At 39.5% G+C, this 17717-nt stretch overlaps 1 protein-coding gene across 1 annotated transcript in view; it reads left to right on the top strand.

Moving 5' to 3' along the window:
• The window catches only part of EPB41L2 (erythrocyte membrane protein band 4.1 like 2), a 119710-nt gene that overhangs the window by 23747 nt on the left and 78246 nt on the right, over positions 1–17717 (top strand). Inside the window, exon 3 of the mRNA XM_042781850.1 lies at positions 9230–9334. Within this exon, the coding sequence (XP_042637784.1) occupies positions 9230–9334 (105 nt within the window). The remainder of the gene's footprint in view (positions 1–9229; positions 9335–17717) is intronic.

Raw genomic sequence — 17717 nt, 5'->3', positions numbered from 1 at the left:
AATTAGAAATTTGTTTTGAAACTTAATACTCATTAGTGATCTGGGGCAGTTTACTTGAAAGTATTAGAATACTTTTGATTCTAGTAAATTTGATTCAGACTCATTTGATTCTGTAATTAGTATTTTTTAACAGAAAAAAAGATAAGATTTCTTGCTTTTTTTTTCTGGGCTTTGAATGATCTTTGGAACAGGGGTGTGTTGACAGCTCACTCATATTGGTAGGAAAAGAATTATCTGCTAAACCATGGCCTTAGTCTTTAAACATTCTCTTCTGTATGGTGATAGTTGATCCCCACTATGCCCCCACAGTGTATCATTTGTTGTGTTTACTCTGTGCCTACCTTTCTTTCCTTGCCCTTTTATATTTGTATTATGTAGTTTAGAGCTAGTGCAAAATACATAGCTCAGGGGCTGTGATGTATGGATTGCATTGTGCCCTTCCCATCACTGAATCCCCAGGACACAATAACTGTAGTGTGATGAGGCCTACACGGAGGCAGTGATGGTGCTTTATAAAATGGCCGTGGTGTGTGTTGTCTACTGCAATCTGCCGGATAAGCAGTTGCACAAATTCTTCTAGGTTGAGAGGGCTCCAGAAATGTCATGTTTTGGCCTCAATAATGAATGCCACAAATAACAGCATAGGCACGGGGAACTTAGCTCAGCTTCTCAGATTCCAACCTGCCTCTCTTCAGCTGGGCCTAGTGTGGATGTCTTCGCTTTTTTTTTTTTTTAAAAAAGGGAAAGTTCCTCAAAGCTAGGTTTCCAATCCTTGAATACTATGTGTATTAAACCCATCTAAATCATCTGGTTTGTTTCCCCTCTTTGGATGTCTCATGTATTTTTCAATCCTTTTTTTCTTTTTTTAAATCTGGTACCTGGAAGGCAGACCAAAGTCTTTTTCATTGAAAAAAGTTTTCAGCATGTTGTTTTATATAGCTGGTCACTGGTATAAGTAGAGTTAGAGTCAGACAGAGGGAAAAACAGATTGCTAAGCACGTTGGAATTTTATGTAGAAAGTAAGATTTCTTTTTGAAGTGTACTTGGCAAGTTTTATTAAGAGTTATATGGTTTTAATTACTTAATTAACTCGGTGCCACATTACCAGAATAGAAATTGACACAGTTTGTACTGTGTAACGTTTCCAGTGTAGGAACAGATATAAAGAAGACACAGCAAGAAGAAATAACACAATGAAACTGATGTCTTAGTGAAGACTCTGAAAACTCTGCTGTCCCCTTCTGTGTAAAGGTGGGGCACGGCCTGTCCTTAAAAGAAAGGATCATATTAGCTTTTCTGCTTATGTCATTCTTGTAGTTCCCACAGAGTCTTTGGAAATGCTCTAATTACTAAGGAAGTATTTTGGGACAATGTAGAATGGTTAAAATGTAGGGCTATGGCTATTCTTCTCCCAGATTCTAGTTGGCAGTGTGCGTTTGGCTTAGTACCTTGAATGTCTAAGGACTGGAAGTCCGTGAGTTAGATCCAGGAGATTGCATAAGGCTGTTAGCCAGAGGCCTCAATTCTAGACTCAACTCTGCCGTTTTTTTGGCTGGAGTTACGGCAGCCACAACATCCAACAGCTATCTTTGGCCTGCCCATGAGCTAGTTACTCAGTGAGGGTGAGGTGCTTTAGGAACAGCCCAAATAACACCATAGCTGTTCTTAAAGAACTCAGTCTCAGGAAGTAAAATATAAGAGTAAATGCATAGATGCGAAATAAAGTTCTTGAGGGAGAAAGATGAGATATTGAAAGATGAGAAAAGTCTTCATAGGGAAGGAAATTTTAGAGATTTGTCTAGAAGTTGAGATACTATTTCAATCGTTGGAAATAAATAAAAGGTATAAAAGAAATTGAAGGTCTATCTCAGTAAATCAGTAGCTCACCCTGTCTGAGGCAATCCCTCCTAATAGCCATGACAACTAATGAGCCAGCTATGTGTACTGGTATCTCAGGTGTAAGTTGCAAAGCAAAATGTCTATATATTCTGCTTGCTTAACAAATGTGTCTTTGTAGCCCTTTAATGCCATAGAATTCAAGCTGTTTATAAAAATAAAGCAGTGATAATAGGAGAAGATTACCTTCCTCGGTAGAAGTTGAGGATATACATGTTTTTGAGTATCACAAACAAGGTATTCAGTTCCTTAAAAAATAAGATCAGGAAACCAGACTGAAAAGTTACATCAGTCTCTCCATTCTTCAGTTTTCTCATTTCTGAAATAAGGAAATTGGATTTAATAATAATAAGCACTTTATATACACACCTCAGGAGCTCTGGAGGGTAAAGCAGTTTGAACATACCTACTGCTCCACAGGAGAAAGATGAAACAGGTTGTAAATATTTACAGTGTTGGAAACCCTGGGGGGGTGCAGTACTACTCTGTCCTGTATAGTTGCTGTGAGTTGGAATCAACTTGAAGGGTTTTTATATACACTTCGTTTAATTCTCTCATTACTCTTAGTTATTGTTAGTTGTGTCGAGTTGATTCTGACTCATGTGATCCTATGTGTGGAGTAGAACCATTCTATAGACTTTTCAAGACTGTGACCTTTCAGAAGCAGATTGCCAGACCTGTCTTCTGAGGCACCTCTAGGTGGGTTTGAGCCATCAGTCTTTTGGTAAGTGGTTCAATGCATAACCATTTGTGCCATCCAACGGCCCTTGTAAGGTGGCGGTGGTGGTTGTTAGGTGCCATTGAGTTGTCTCCAACTCATAGTGATCCTGTGTCCAGCAGAACAAAACACTGCCCGGCTGGTCTTTTGCCAGCTTCACGATCCTTGCTATACCTGAGCCCGTAGTTGCAGCCACTGTGTCAATTCACCTTGTTGAGGGGCTTCTCCTTTGTTGTTGACCCTCCACTTTACCAAGTATGATATCCTCCTCCAGGGAATGGTTCCTTCTGACAGCATGACCAAAGTAGGTGAGACGGAGTCTGGCCATTCTCGCTTCCAAGGAGCATTCCGGCTGCACTTCCTCCAGGACAGATCTGTTAGTCCTTTCAGCAGACCATGGTACTCTTAGCATTCTTCTCCAACACCACAACTCAAAAACATCAACTCTTCTTCGGTCTTCCTTATTCATTGTCTGGCTCTCACATGCATAAGAGGCAATTGAAAATACCATGGCTTGGGTTAGGTGCACTTTACTCTTCAAGGAGATGTCTTTGCTCTTCAGCACTTGAAAGAGGTCTTTTGCAGCAGATTTGCCCAGTGCAGTATGGCGTCTGATATCTTGACTGCTGCTTCCATTGGTGTTGATTGTAGAACCAAGTAATGTGAAATCCTTGACAACTTCAATCTTTTCTCCATTTATCATGAAGCTGTTTATTGGACTGGTTGTGAGGATTTTTGTTTTCTTTATATTGAGATGTAATCCATACTGCAGACTGTAGTCTTTAATCTTCATCAGTAAGTGTTTCAAGTCATCTTCACTTTCAGCAAGCAAAGTTGTGTTATCTGCGTATCGCAGGTTGTTAATGAGCCTTCCTCCAATCCTGATGCCACGTTCTTCTTCATATAATCTTGTAAGGTGGTCATTTTTATTTTAAAGAGAGCAACTGAAGCACGGAAAAGTTAAGTAATGTGCCTGAGATCACACAGGTTATACTTTTAAGTGGCGGGACTAGCACTCCAATCCAGGTCTCTGTGATTTCTCCACAGTTCTTTGTTCCATGTTATTGAGAGCGATTCTACTGAAAGTGCATACCAGAATCTGGGAGGGGAGAAGACAATTCCAGCATCCATGCCTTCTGCCCATTTTTATGTACAGTGAGACCTGTGAGAGCTAGAACTTGACAAAACTGCCTTGTTTTTTTTCCAGGTCTCGCAAGTTTTCCGCCTTTGACAGGGTGCACTCTTACACTTTTCTTGCTTATTTCAGTGGAAAATATTTTGGGTTTTACTTCTCTGACCAGTTTTCACCTTACACAGCTTCTGGCTGACACAGGTTTTACTATGTTATAATTATGGGTTGTATTTTGGTTTCCCTGTCCTAAATGATGAGATAACCATGGCAAAAGGCAGAAAAGAAGCTGTGAGCCCTGACTTGTATTGCTTTCAGAGCCTAGCCAGGCAAGTGTAATTGCAGATTTTTACTGTTAAATGGAATAACTTGGAACATTTAATATGTAGCATTTAAAATGTGTCTCCTGATTATCTGATATATTTTCTTTATTAGATAAGAAGAAATATGCTACTTACTTTCTTCGCCTTCTTGAATTAGTTTCCAAAAGCTGAGAGATTAATTTTAAGTTTCTTAGGACTGACTTCCAAGTTTTCGGTTACAATTTTCTTATTATTTAGCTCAAGTGCTTTCTTCATCTTAAGGGCTTTATTATATCTACTATTTTAAATAATATGTCAAAACCCTTAAATGTTTATGAATACAAATAATAAATTAATGGAATAAAATGATTGTAGATTAAGGAATTTTATTTATCTTGCTAGGGATCCATTGAGTTTCTTTAATTTGAGGGTTTGTAGCATTTATCAGTTCAGGAAAACTTTCTGCTGTGATGTCTTTTCGTATTGCCTCTCCCCTGTTATCTTTCTTACGAGGTGCATGTAGACCTCTTCATTCTGTTTCCATGTTTGTAAAACGTTTTCATATTTTCTCCCTCTTTGTCCTTCTGTGCTACATTCTGGGGGATTTTTTCCAGATTGTGTAGTTCAGTTATGTCAGATCCTGTCCATTTGGATTATAATTTAGTTTATTATACTTTTTATTTATAGGTGATATTATAGTTTTATTAATATATGGTATTCTGTTTGATTATTTTCTAAATAATGTTTTTTGATAATCTTTTTACAGTGATATTTTTAATATTCTTCAATTCCATAAACATATAAAATATAATTATTCAGTGAGTTTGAACTGCCAGCTTTCTGCTTAGCAGTCAAATGCCTTAGACACTACGCCAGAGCTCCCTGTTACTTACTTGATGACTTTAAGTCTGATTCTGATACTGTGTCTAATTCTCAATAACGGTGGCTGGTTTCCTTGCTTGTTTTGCAATTTTCTGATTATTTGTATTTGTTGAAATATCTATTATTCCCATTATACAGATAAGGAGGTATTTGTTGGAATTTTATCCATGGAAATATATTTACTTCTGCCAGATACCTGAGAGCATATCCAGCCCTGGACCAGTTTAAACTGGACTTTCTGTTGGCATTTATGAATCAAACAGATAATGTTGATGCCAGTCTCCAAACCTGCATGGGGGCCTGATTGTAGTCATGTTCTCTATCTCATTTTTTGAGCTGTGGTCTATGGTGAGCTATGGAATAAGTTAATAAGTAATGCATTAAATGAAGATAGAGGTTTCTTTAGCCAAATAATTTTGGGACACAACAGGTGAAATGATGGAAAAAAGGTTTTTTTCCACCGTAGAACTTCTCATGGTACCTAAGATGGAAATAGGAGTTTTGATATGTGGTGGTTGTATACAGTAAGCAGAATTTTTCCCTTATGTACACACACACTTTGGCAAATACAGGTCTGCCTCTTAATATCCTTGGTTTCTGCTTGCCAACCTCCTTACTGTTGATACCTCCTCACTGTCTCTCCTTCTGGGTTTGCACCAACCCTACCCCAGGACTTTATGTGTGCATGTGTGTGTACATAAATATGTATACCAATCTTATATTTAAGATCTCTGAGGGAAGATGTGGTTGTATGTGTTAACATTTATTTCCAGAGTAAGACATTGTTGGTCAGGGCTCTCATTTCAGGCTGCCTTAAAGACCATTGGTAAGTTTCCTTTACATCAGGTACCTAATTATGACCAGAATGGTAGATTTATAAGGACTTTCTTTGAAAAAGACAACTTTATTTCTTCTGTCTTTACAACTGAATGTAAATTTCCTGACAACATGTATGTCTTATTCATCATGGTTTGCCCCAGTATTTTAGCATAGAAACTGGAGTACATTATATGCTAAATCAATATATGTTGACTCTTTAAGCTTGGTAAGTCTTTGCAGTCATCTGAGAGTGGGATAGTGTAACTAGCAGTCATACTGCATGGCTTGTCCATTATGGATGAGTTGCTTTTTTTCTTCTTACTGCATCCTCCAGTATCTTTTGAATAGAAATCAGCTCTGTTAGACTCTATAAACATCCAAAGTGAAAAGTAAGTGCTTTTGAATATGCTGTTTTCATTGCCATAAAAACTAATTTCTTCCTTAGGATTCATTTCATATGCCATATTCTCCATGAAGCTTTCAGTTTTCTCAGACACAGTTACTCATTCTATCCTTGGTGCTCTCATAGCACTTTTAAACATATTTCTCTCAGCATGTGCATCACAGTATTGTTGAATTTTGTCCTTCGAGCCAGTCTTTGAAGATGGAGACAGAATGAAAACTTAAGTGGTATATGTGTGCTATCAGGATCTCATCAAGCTTTTAAAATATCTGTATCCTGGAAAGGGAAGGAGAGGATAGTAAAGAAACAGTTTGAGCATCCAGAAGATATTTTGGTACTTGTTACATGTAAGGTAGTGAAGAACAAAAGTGGGACCTATGAGGTACCTTGTTTGGCACTTTGACATATACTAGCTTGTTGAGCTGTGAGGTAGCTATTATTCCCATCTTACAGATAAGGAAATAAAGTGCTTTGCTTCCTGTCACATTTGTCTGGTAACAATAAAGTGCCTCCAGAATGTTGAATGATGAATTGACTGGGTCTAACTCTAACCCTCGTGCTGATGTCCCCATGTACGGCCTAGCATACCAACACCAAATTGTGATGGTCAACTTCAGATTGTTTTTTTTTTTTTTTTTCTTTCCATCTTTGGAGAATTCTCTCCATGAGAGCAGGTTTCTGTTTTTGAGATGGAAAACCAGTGAGAAAGTATGATATATTAATAATGACCTTTCTTTTGTGGCTCTAAAACACTTTTGATCTCTGCTGAATCAGTGGCAGCAGATTTGGCTGTAAGAAGTGCCCCACTGAGTTTTCAAGACTGTAGCCTTTCAGAAGCAGATCACCAGCCTGTCTTCCAAGGTGCCGCTGGGTGCGTTTGAACTGCCAACTTTTTGGCTAGTAATTGACCACTTACCTGTTTACCACCCAGTAACTCCTACTCTTACCTACTACACTGTATTTGTATTTACCTTAAATATGTGGACCTATAAACATGTATCTATGTTAAATGCTCTTAGTAACACTAGATACTAAATCTGCTCTGAATCCATAGTGATGTGTATAGCACCTTGTTTATTATCTTGAAATAATATAATCTATGTCACTTTCTCCCTCTTCCTTCTACTATCTGACATAATTTTACTTTCTAAGAACTGTTATTATGAAGGATTTAATACTCTTTAGTAGGTTTGCTATGAACTGGGGTGGACTTGATGGTACCTAACGATGATGACTCTTTCAGACATTGGTTTCTTACCTGTTTGTCACAAAGGGGAGGAAGATATGGCTAAGTCAGAGAGAGAAACACACTTAAATTTTTGTGAAGATGATCTTTTGAAATCTCTTATCAGAGTTGTACTTATTTTATATCTTATTCCATTTAAAAAATACATATGTGGGGAAATTAATTTTCACATGCTAGATGTGCTATCAGGTGTACATCTTGATACTGTGAGGCCATTTTGAGGATGAAAAAGTCTGATGGCTTGTTCTTTTTCTACTTTCAGCCCACTGGTTGCTTACTATATAAGTGCATCTGGGGAAGGAGGTGTGTGTCTGACCTGATCTCACAGCTGGGTGTTCCCAGAAACATGTGCATCTTAATTGGGAATGTGCCATCACTCTAATTGTATTTTGTCATTAATTAGACAATGAATTTTTCTTCTATAGCTTTCAGAAGTTTTTACGTCTCTGTTGACAGCAGCTCTTAAGTTGGTTAAAAAACACACAAAATAAGTCTACTCCTGGCAAAAATATGTTAAATGGGTTTGAAGCAGTTGATTATTGTCTCAGTCCAATACTTTGTATTATTTTAAAAAACGTGTCCGAAGGAGTGAGCATCATATCATTCTTTACAAGATTTTAAAGAGAAATGTAACTTGCATTTAAAAAAAAAAAAAAAGTCTATTCTACAAATATCATAGAACAAAGTCAGGCCTACTGATGGAATGATTTATATCAGGATCCCTTGAATGACAGGGCTAATTAATTTTCCTATGGAGAGCACTTTGTGGGTGTGGTATAGTAAATTACTTAGTGTGGCTTTTCTACCCATAAGTCTTTGTAAACTCCAAGGTGGGATTTGCTATGAGGCCTGAGGAGCTCCTGGTTGCTGAAGGTGTCCACCTGGAGTATTTCTGTTGGGCGTGGCACAAAACAATGTTCTGGGAGGTGCCCACTCTCTCTCAGTTGCTTAGAGTTCTGATGCTATAATTGGCTAGTTTGACCACCCTGCCGGGCTCAAAAAGGAGGCCTCCTGGAGGCAGAACTCTCTCTGACTGCTGGTTGAGGAAGACATGCTGCTGAAAGAGACACATGGCCCTGAAAGAGACACAAGAGACACGCATTGCTGAGTGAGACACCGAGGGACCAGCACTGCTGGGAAAGAGACTGTGAGAGACTCTTGGCTGAGGGACGGTGGGCTGAGAGAGAGACTGAGCATTCTTCCTGAATTTGAGTTGTAGACTGGTGCTTCCCTAATAAACCCTGTAGTCTGTGAGTTCTGTGTGGCCACTGCAGTGAATTATCGAACCCAGGAGAGAGGTGGTGGGTGCTTTGGGAGGAACGGTTAGTGAAAGGGCTGGAGGGAGGCAGCATGTTTGGCCTTGCAGTAATAGGCCTTGGTTTACTGCTGGTAATCCTGCCTTCCCCTCGTAGGGTTAGAGGAGGTCAGAACAGGTGGCCTCCTTGCCGTTTTTGCAGTGGGTATGTCATCAGCCACCTTGAGAAATTAAGAGAGGCACTTGGCACATATTTTTATACTTTTTTTAAAAAAAGAAATGAATAATAATTTACAAACTGCTAAAATTTTGCTTATTTTAATCCTGTTTATATTTATGTAGAGTAGAAATAAAGCAGAGGTCATCTCTCTGACCTCTTCATTGTAGAATTTATGCTTTATGTGTGTGCGTGCTTGTGTGAACTATAGTGAAAAAATCACTTTTGTATTATACAAGGAAGTTGGAAAAAAAAGTCTTAATTTATAGTAAGCTATGTATCTGATAATGCCTTTTATTTACAGTACTTTTAGACTCTTCAGTGCTTGAAAAGTAAAGACACTATTTTTTTTTTTCCTCTAGAAACATGCTAAAGGGCAAGTATTATTTGACAAAGTATGTGGACATCTCAATCTCTTAGAGAAGGACTACTTTGGACTTTTGTTTCAGGAAAGCCTTGAGCAGAAAGTAAGTGCAATTATTTCAAGTTTGTTTATATCTTGCTACAAAAATAGTAATTTTCTCTTAACCAGTATATCTTAGCATGTTTATCTTTAAACTGACTTTTTGTGACATACTTTAATGTTCATTGTACAAATTTGGTAAATACTGAAAACTTACAAAGAACCTTTAACTTCTTGGCATTTTAGGGGCATATGTGTGTATTTGCATGCTTTCCACTGCATGTATCATGAGCCGACTATTAGAATGCAATGTCTTATTCTTCATAGTACTTGAGAAAGAAATAACTGATTTAAACATTTCTATGTTGAATTTGTGTCTCTTGAATTCCTTCATTAAGTCAATTTGCTTAGTGAATTTATAAAACAAAAGTGACTTAAAAATTAAAACATTTTCAAGTGTGGGAAAATTACTGTTCTGGCATACAATAAAATCATTTTTTTAAAGTGGTGTTATCACAATTGTATCATATTCTTAGCTTTTGGTAACAAATATAGAGGGAGGCAAATCAAATCAGTGCATTTTGTGGCAATTGACTGTATTCTAGGAATCAAGAATTTTTGAAGGCAGGGCAGGAGATACACTGGAAGGAATGCAAGGGTACCCATGTGTACCTGCCTGGAGGTTCAGGAGGGAGTGTTTTGCTGAATAGACTGTGGTGACTACGTGGCATGAAGGTGCTCCTTGTCCTGTTGTTGGACTCTTGGGGATATGGGCTCCAACCAGATTGAGGTGGTAGGTTCGGCCAGCCAGTGGTCCCATGGAGATCTGCCTGATCTCAGGAATTTTACAGGACACTAAGCAGAGCATTAATGGATGCCCTGATGCTTAATGATAATTCCAGAGAACTCCAGGGGCTTCTCAATCTCACAAGTAAATTTAAAGAGAGAATTATTAATTCTGGCAAAACCAGAGTCAGCCTGCAGGCTTCTTCATTGTTAGGAAAAAGGATTTTCTCTTTGCTTCTACTTCACTCTCTGAACCGTATGACTGATTTTGATGAGAGACGTGAATAGAAGAGTACAGAATAAAGATGAGGTCTAGGGTTACATCTAAGAAGAAGCCCTTTTAGTTTGTTAGATTATGATGGTAGATAGACTTGCTGTGACTATTTTGTTTAAGGATGCCCATAATACTTGATCGCAGTAAAATGGGTCACTGTCCAATATGTAACATTTAAATTATAGTCAAAAGAACAGAATAGTCAGTAGAGGAAAATACACTGTGAATTTTGTTATTTGCATACATACCATCATTGTTTGTATTTGTATGTTCCAGTAATAAAATAGCGGGTACTGATGGTGATAATTATGCATAAATTAAATTGTCTCAACTTGCTTAGTTTTAAATCCTTGATATATAATTTGTGGTTTAGTTCCCTGTTTACACTAAAGACAATTAAATTGCATGCTTTTCTACTGAGTAGTCTGGGAGTATTTTTATTAGAACCCTTTTTAGAATACTCTTCTCAGATGTAATAACATATTAAACAGTTAAACTAAATAAACTAGATACTCTTTTTAGCCTATAAACTATTAGAGCAGTCTTGATAATGTTTCTAGCCATATGCTCTTCTACTGGCCCTTGAGGTACAATGAAACATTACTATGGCTCTTCTAGTCATGCTTTTTGTGACTCCCACTGGATGACTGGGTTGGACTATGCAAATGTAGGGTGCTTGTGACCCACCAGGGGGATTAGGCAGCTTACTAATAATGTAAATAAGGTACGTGGTACCCTTGTTTGGGTTAGACTGTGCAAATAAGGTGTATGGAACCCTGACAGGAGGGTTGGTCAGTTTTGCTGTCGCTGGGTTTGGACTGCCATCTCAGAGGTGAAAGGGGATCTTCCTACCATCAGGAGCAAAGAGCAGGGAGTGGATCACATCCTTGGACCCAAGATCCCTGCACTGAGATGGCAGAGAGAGAGGGTTGAGAAAGACAGCAGTGGATCAGAACCTAGAGACCGACATGAAACTTAGCAGCAGGCTTCCTGGCCCACAGAGTGAGCAAGTGAGTGCGTTCAGACAGGAGTGTCTCTTTGGGTGCCTATCTGCAAAGCTAAACACTCCCCTGAGCAGGGTAGAGGCCAGAGAGAAGCGGCTGAGAAGAAGCTGTCATGATTGAAAAAGTGCACCCTGAGCTGTTTTTAATACTGACTTGCAACCTTTTACTTCCCTAATAAATCCATGAATTTTGCGCAGCCATTGCAGTGACTTAATGAACTGAGTAGAGAAGTAGTGTGCCATGGCAGGGACGATTGGTGTCAGAATTGGTGAAGATGTTGGACAATGGCAGCATATACGACCTCTTCATCGTAGGAATGAGCTTTGGGCTAATGTTGCTGATGCTGAGCCTCAGTCTTGCCCTTACGAAGTTAGAGGAGGGGAGGTCGGGTAATGCTGCCCCCCATCCTCTAGTTGCAGCCCTCAAAGCTACAGAAGAAAAATGATGAAAATTTGGTTATTGTTTCAGCTTATTTGAGATTACATTCTGGAAGGTTCCTAAAAGCATTTAATCTTTGTAAAATAGGGAAACAATCCAGAATGTTGTAAAATAGATATAATAAATGTTAGCGACAAACAGGAAATGCAATAATTAAGACACCTGGTGTTTCAGGAACATTGGTTTTGCATAAGAAAGAGTGGTATTTCGATAGTAGCATTTACTGGTTTTTATTTTGATGACTTTCAATATATGTAACTAATCCATATCTTTTACCTGAATCAAAGACCTGTAGACATACTGACTATTGGACTGTACCCAGTTGTCTAAAAGCAGTCTCATCATTCCCCCTTCCTCCTCAAAGTTGTCCCTGTTCCCTAAAGAGTAGATCTAGATTGCTACTGCTTCTGTACCTCCTTCCATTGCTTGCCAATCAACTCTCTTTTCTATCTGCTTTACATTTCCTCTGCATTCTTTTCCACAGTTTTTACTTTGGTTTAGGTCTTTTGTCATGTCTCCTTTGACTCTTGTATTAGCCGGCCCCAGAGAGCTCTGGTGGCATAGTGCCTAAAGGCATTTGACTGCTATCCAGAAGGCTGATGGTTCAAACCCACCAGCCACTCCTCAGAAGGAAAATTGGGCAATCTACTTCCATAGAGATACTGCCTCAGAAACCCAAGGAGGGGTCGCTATGAGTTGATTGTCTCAATGGCAGTGAGTTTAGACCCAGTCCCAGGACCCTATAATCCATTTTCCACACTGCTGCTTGATCGAGCTCTTAATCTGATTTCACCCCTCCCTGGCTTAAAAGCTGAGAGCTCTGTCCACTCTTTGGAAGGAAGATGGGGCAATCTACTTCTGTTGTGATACTGCCCCAGAAACCCAAAGAGGGGTTGCTGTGAGTCGAAATCGACTCGACAGTAGAGTGTTCTGGTGGTGCAGTGGCTGAGGCATTCGGCTGCTAACCAGGTCTCCTGCTGGCTGCTCTGTGGGAGAAAGATGAAGCAGTCTGCTTCTGTAAAGATTTATAGACTTGGAAATCCTATGGAGCAGTTCTGCTCTGTACTGTAGGGTCACTGTGAGTCGTAATAGCCTTGGTGGTAGTGGGTGAGTTGGCTTAAAACCATTTAATGTATGCAATCTAAGCGCCTTAGTGTGGTTTACAAGGCACCTCAATCTACCTCTTTAGCTCTGTTTCTCACTAGCCTTCATATGTAGTTCATATTTAACTTAGTGACATATCAAACTTCTGTCTCAAAATGAGCTTTGCTGGACCACATTGTATCTCCTTACACATACTTTCCTACATTTGGAATACCCTTCTCACATCTTTTTAATATAAATGCTTACCTTTCCTTAAGATCCAACTTAAGTATTCTAATCGCTGAGGTTTCCCTTGACTGCCTTACACCACGTCTACACGGCTACAAATTCAAGGGGAGTTCATAGCTCCCTCTGGCTGTCATTTAGACATTTACTACAAACCTTTCTGTGTGTCATGTCTTTCTCTCTGTTGCTCTATGAACTCCTTGAGGGTAGAGGCCATGCCTTATTTATCTTTGTAGCCTCAGGATATCTACACATTAACAAATATTTATTAAATATTACCCGTATGCAAACTAGATTACTAACTGCTGAGGGTCTAGCAGAAACAATTAAGACAGACCCTGCCTTCACAGATGTTTATGCTTTATGTTCCAGCTGAGGAGACAGTGAAAAAAAATAAAAACAAACTAATTACACCCTTAGTAAGTTTCGATTACTGGTATATGGGAGCGAAAATTCAAGGTATTGATGGGAAAGGCTCTTCTCAGGAGGAAATGATGCTTAAGCAGAGACTTAAAATGTGAATAGGCTTTTGCTGGGTGCTTTTTTTTGAAAGGGGTGCTCTAGACAAGGAAATAAATGTATACGTGGGGCCTGAGGCAGTGTGAACTGCTGCTGGCTTGAATGTCAGAAGTCTGGTATGCTTGGTGGGGGGAGAGTGACATTAGGTTTGTGGGGATTGAGGTTTTTAATAGGGGTCAGATGTTGCAGGGCCACCTAGGCTATATGCTAAGGTCTAGGAGATTTCCTTTTTCCTAAGAAAAGTATTAACGCATCGATGGGCTAAAGCAGGAATGTGATGTGTGACCTGCTTCATCCAAAGCACAAAAGTGACTTCAGTTAAGGTTGTAGGAGTAGAGAGGTGAACATTTTAAGAAGATTTAAGAAAGAGGTAGAAGCAAATTGATGATTGATGCATATGAGAATGATAGACCCAAGAATGATGTCTGGGTTTCTGGATGGATAAAGGGTACTATTCAGTGAGAAGGAGAGTAGGATTGGATGGAGAGGGCATATCATGAGTGCAGTTTCAGACATACTGAGTTTTAGATCACATGACAATTTCTGGAAAGAGGAAGTGAATAATGAATTTAATTTTTGTATGTACCTTAAAGATGGCAGCTAGCATGGAACACAATACTCCAGCTATAATCTATCTGAACATTACAGGGTACAGCGACGTGATTTTATTTCTTGACAAGAATACTGAGATTTGAGTCAGGCATACTTATTTATAGCTTACCTCTTTTAAAGAGCTCTGATAGCACAATGCCTAAGACATCTGACTGCTAACCAGAAGGTTGGTCGTTCAAACCCACCAGCTACTCCACGGAAGCAAGACTGAACAATCTACTTTCGTAGGTTTTGTTTTCTTTAATCTCTTTTTTAAAAGAATCTGAAGTGGCTTTTACCATAAAAATATTTTACCATAAAAATATTTCAAATAAACATGACTATTAATAGCTAATCCTTTTGAGGTGCTTACCCTCTGTGGCATGGGAGCTCTGATGGCATAGTGCCTAAGGAATTGGACTGCTAACCAGAAGGCTGGTGGTTCAAACCCACCAGCTGCTCCTCAGAAGGAAGATGGGGCAATCTAATTCTATAGTGATACTGCTTTGGAAACCCAAGGAGGGGTCGCTATGAGTCGAATCTGACTCTACAGCATGAGATGAGTTGTTGTTGACTCTGTGGTGTAGTGCATAAGGCATTTTGACTGCTAACCAGAAGGCTGGCAGTTCAAACCCACCAGGCACTTCTTGGAAGGATGACTGGGGAATCTACTTCCATAGAGATACTGCCTTGGAAACCCAAGGAACGGTTGCTATGAGTCAAATCAATTCGATGGCAGTGAGTTTTACTCTTGTAGCCACTGTTCTAAGCCTTTGTGTATTATCTCATATACTTCTGAGGACAGCCCTAAAAGATAGGTAGTATTATCAACCACATTTTATAGCTGCAGAAGCTGAGGCAGAGAGAAGTTAAATAATTCACCCAAGGATGAATAAATAATAATAATAATAATAAATAATAATAAATGCTGGAGATAAGATAGAAGTCCAGGCAAAATAGAAAGAAAAAAAATAGTTTTTAGGGCAAAATGGAGTAGTTCTGAACTTTCTATGACTCAGTCAAGGTGAAAACAGCCCCAGTGTTTCATAGCTAAAAAAACTGGAAATGTAGAAGCAGCATATCATCATACATTGTAGGAATTTTTCGTATTATCAAATTCTGACAGTCATCTTCACATAGGATGTGTGGATGTAATGGGCTGTGGCCCTAGTATCGCAAACAGTTGATGTGTCTCTAATGGTGTCACTAAATTTAAAGGCTTCTGTAAGTGATGATGATGATTCTGTGAGGGTCTGTGCCAGTGCTTCTCAAAAGGGCCTTTTCCTTCATGATAGAAGGAATCACTTGGGGGACACTTTTACAACTAGAAATCTTACTTAATCTCTCTGCTGTTGTCCCCTAATACATGTTGTCTTGGTTCACTAGTGCTGCTATAACAGGAACTCCACAAGTGGATGGCTTTAATGAACAGGAGTTTATTATCTTACAGTTTAGGAGGCTGGAAGTCCACATTCAGAGTGCTGGCTCTAGGGTCTGGGTGAAGGCCCCTCGACCTTAGGCTTCAGCTCTGCCTCTCGTTCCAGGCCCATGGAGCTAGAGGCATCTTCTGACTCTCACAACTACCAGGGTCAGCAGGTGAAATGGCACAATCCCAAAAGTAGCAGGCAACACGACAGGCCACTGATCAAATCGAGCAGAAATCCTGAAACTGGCAGCAACAAAGTGAGATAAAGACTCTGGGACTGGAGGTGAGGACTCTGCCATAGGCAGGTTCCAAACGTGCCAAAAAGCTAGAGACCTTCCTCAAAGCGTCTCCTTAAATGCTGGAAGCAAACCACATACCAAAGGCAACTACTTACCTGCTTACAGCAGATTCCATAATGGAGGTGATTATAATAATCTTGTCATAGGGAATAACTACATCCAGCTGCCCAGCCACTCAAAACGATGGCCCAGACAAGTTGATGCACAACCTTCACTACCACACAGCTGTACATACACAGACACACCTGTGCTCACTGGGCATGCCTTGATTTCTCCCTTCCCAGTTAAAAAAAAAAAGTTCTGTGATGAGTTATTGTTTTCAGGAAGGATATGTCATATTTCTTGGGTGTGTTGGGGCAGAAAATGGATTGTTAACCTTGTGATCAGGCTAATGTTATCCAGGCTATGCCAGTAATCTAACTTAACCCAAAGACAGAGTTTAACAGACCCTGTCCTAAATACCTAGGAGCCCTTGTGGCACAGTAGTTAAAACTCTTAGCTGCTAACCAGAAGGTCGGCAGTTTGCACCCACTAGCCTTCTCTGCAAAAGAAAGATGTGGCAGTCTGCTTCTGTAAAGATTTACAACCTTGGAAATCCTATGGGGCAATAGTATTCTGTCTGTTAGGGTCACTATGCGTTGCAATCAACTAAGTGGCAGTGAGTTTGGTTTTTGGTTTGATCCTTTATAAATAACAGCTGGACACTTATTAGGCCTAGATTGGAGGCAGTCTGAAGTTTTACTGTCTAACAAAGGTCTATGATATAAATATTTCATATTCTTATTAAAGGCAGATTCATAAATTTTGGAAATGGTATGAGCAGTTTCGCATTGCTGTTCTATTATAGAAATGGAGACTGTAACCAATATTCTGAGTGTGGGCAGAGAAGGAACGTTCTGCAGAGAAGAAAGGTAATGGATTCAACATGAGTGATCATGATGTGCATGAAGAACCTTTTAAGTTATTTGAGAGAGTGGAGGATGTGGCAGCTTTAGGATCTCTATGTAGGAGGGACTTAGGAGCAGTTATCCTTCACTGTTTTAACAGTACATTGTTTTAATTTAGATCATGGGTTAATTAGTGGCTTTGTGGGCCATGCTGATGGAGATTATGGCAAAACAGCTGGAATGACAGGCAAAGGTCATTTTTTTGGAATGCCTTATATTTCCTTGGAAGGAAGGTTGGGCAATGTACTTCCGTAATGATACCGCCACGGAAACCCAAGGAGGGGTTGCTATGAGTCTGGCCAACTCTATGGCAAACAACAACAACAAAGAATCTAAATTTTTGTCTTCATGTTTGAGGAGGTTTAAATAGGAAGTGACTAGTCAGATTAGCATTTCAGAAAGGAATCATTAGTGGTGTGGAGAGAGATCACAGAGGGCTGAGACCACAGGCCGGAAGGTCGGAACACTATTGAAGTAGTCCAGAGCTGGTGAGGGTAATGAGGAGAAGACAGAGATACTGAGGGAGAATGTCTGCAGAATTTTGTAACTGATGTATGAGGATTAGGAGGGGTTGAGTATTAATCCCAAATTTCAGGCTTGGTTAGCTGGGGAACATATTAGAAACTTTTACACAGGTCTTGGAGGAGGAGCAGTTTGGAAGGTTAGGGGCAGAGAGTGATTTTAATTTTCATTTTGTTGAGTTGTAATGCTTACAAGTATGAATCTAGGAAAATTGGAAGTTGTCAAAAATGAAATGGAATGCATAAAGATTGATATCCTCGGCATTAGTGAGCTGAAATGGACTGGTTTGGGCCATTTTGAATCAGACAACCA

The sequence above is a fragment of the Orycteropus afer genome, unplaced genomic scaffold (assembly GCF_000298275.1).
Source record: "Orycteropus afer afer isolate SDZICR_OR568_19922 unplaced genomic scaffold, OryAfe1.0 scaffold00182, whole genome shotgun sequence".
NCBI lineage: Eukaryota > Metazoa > Chordata > Mammalia > Tubulidentata > Orycteropodidae > Orycteropus > Orycteropus afer.
This window is presented reverse-complemented; position numbering and strand designations above follow the sequence as displayed.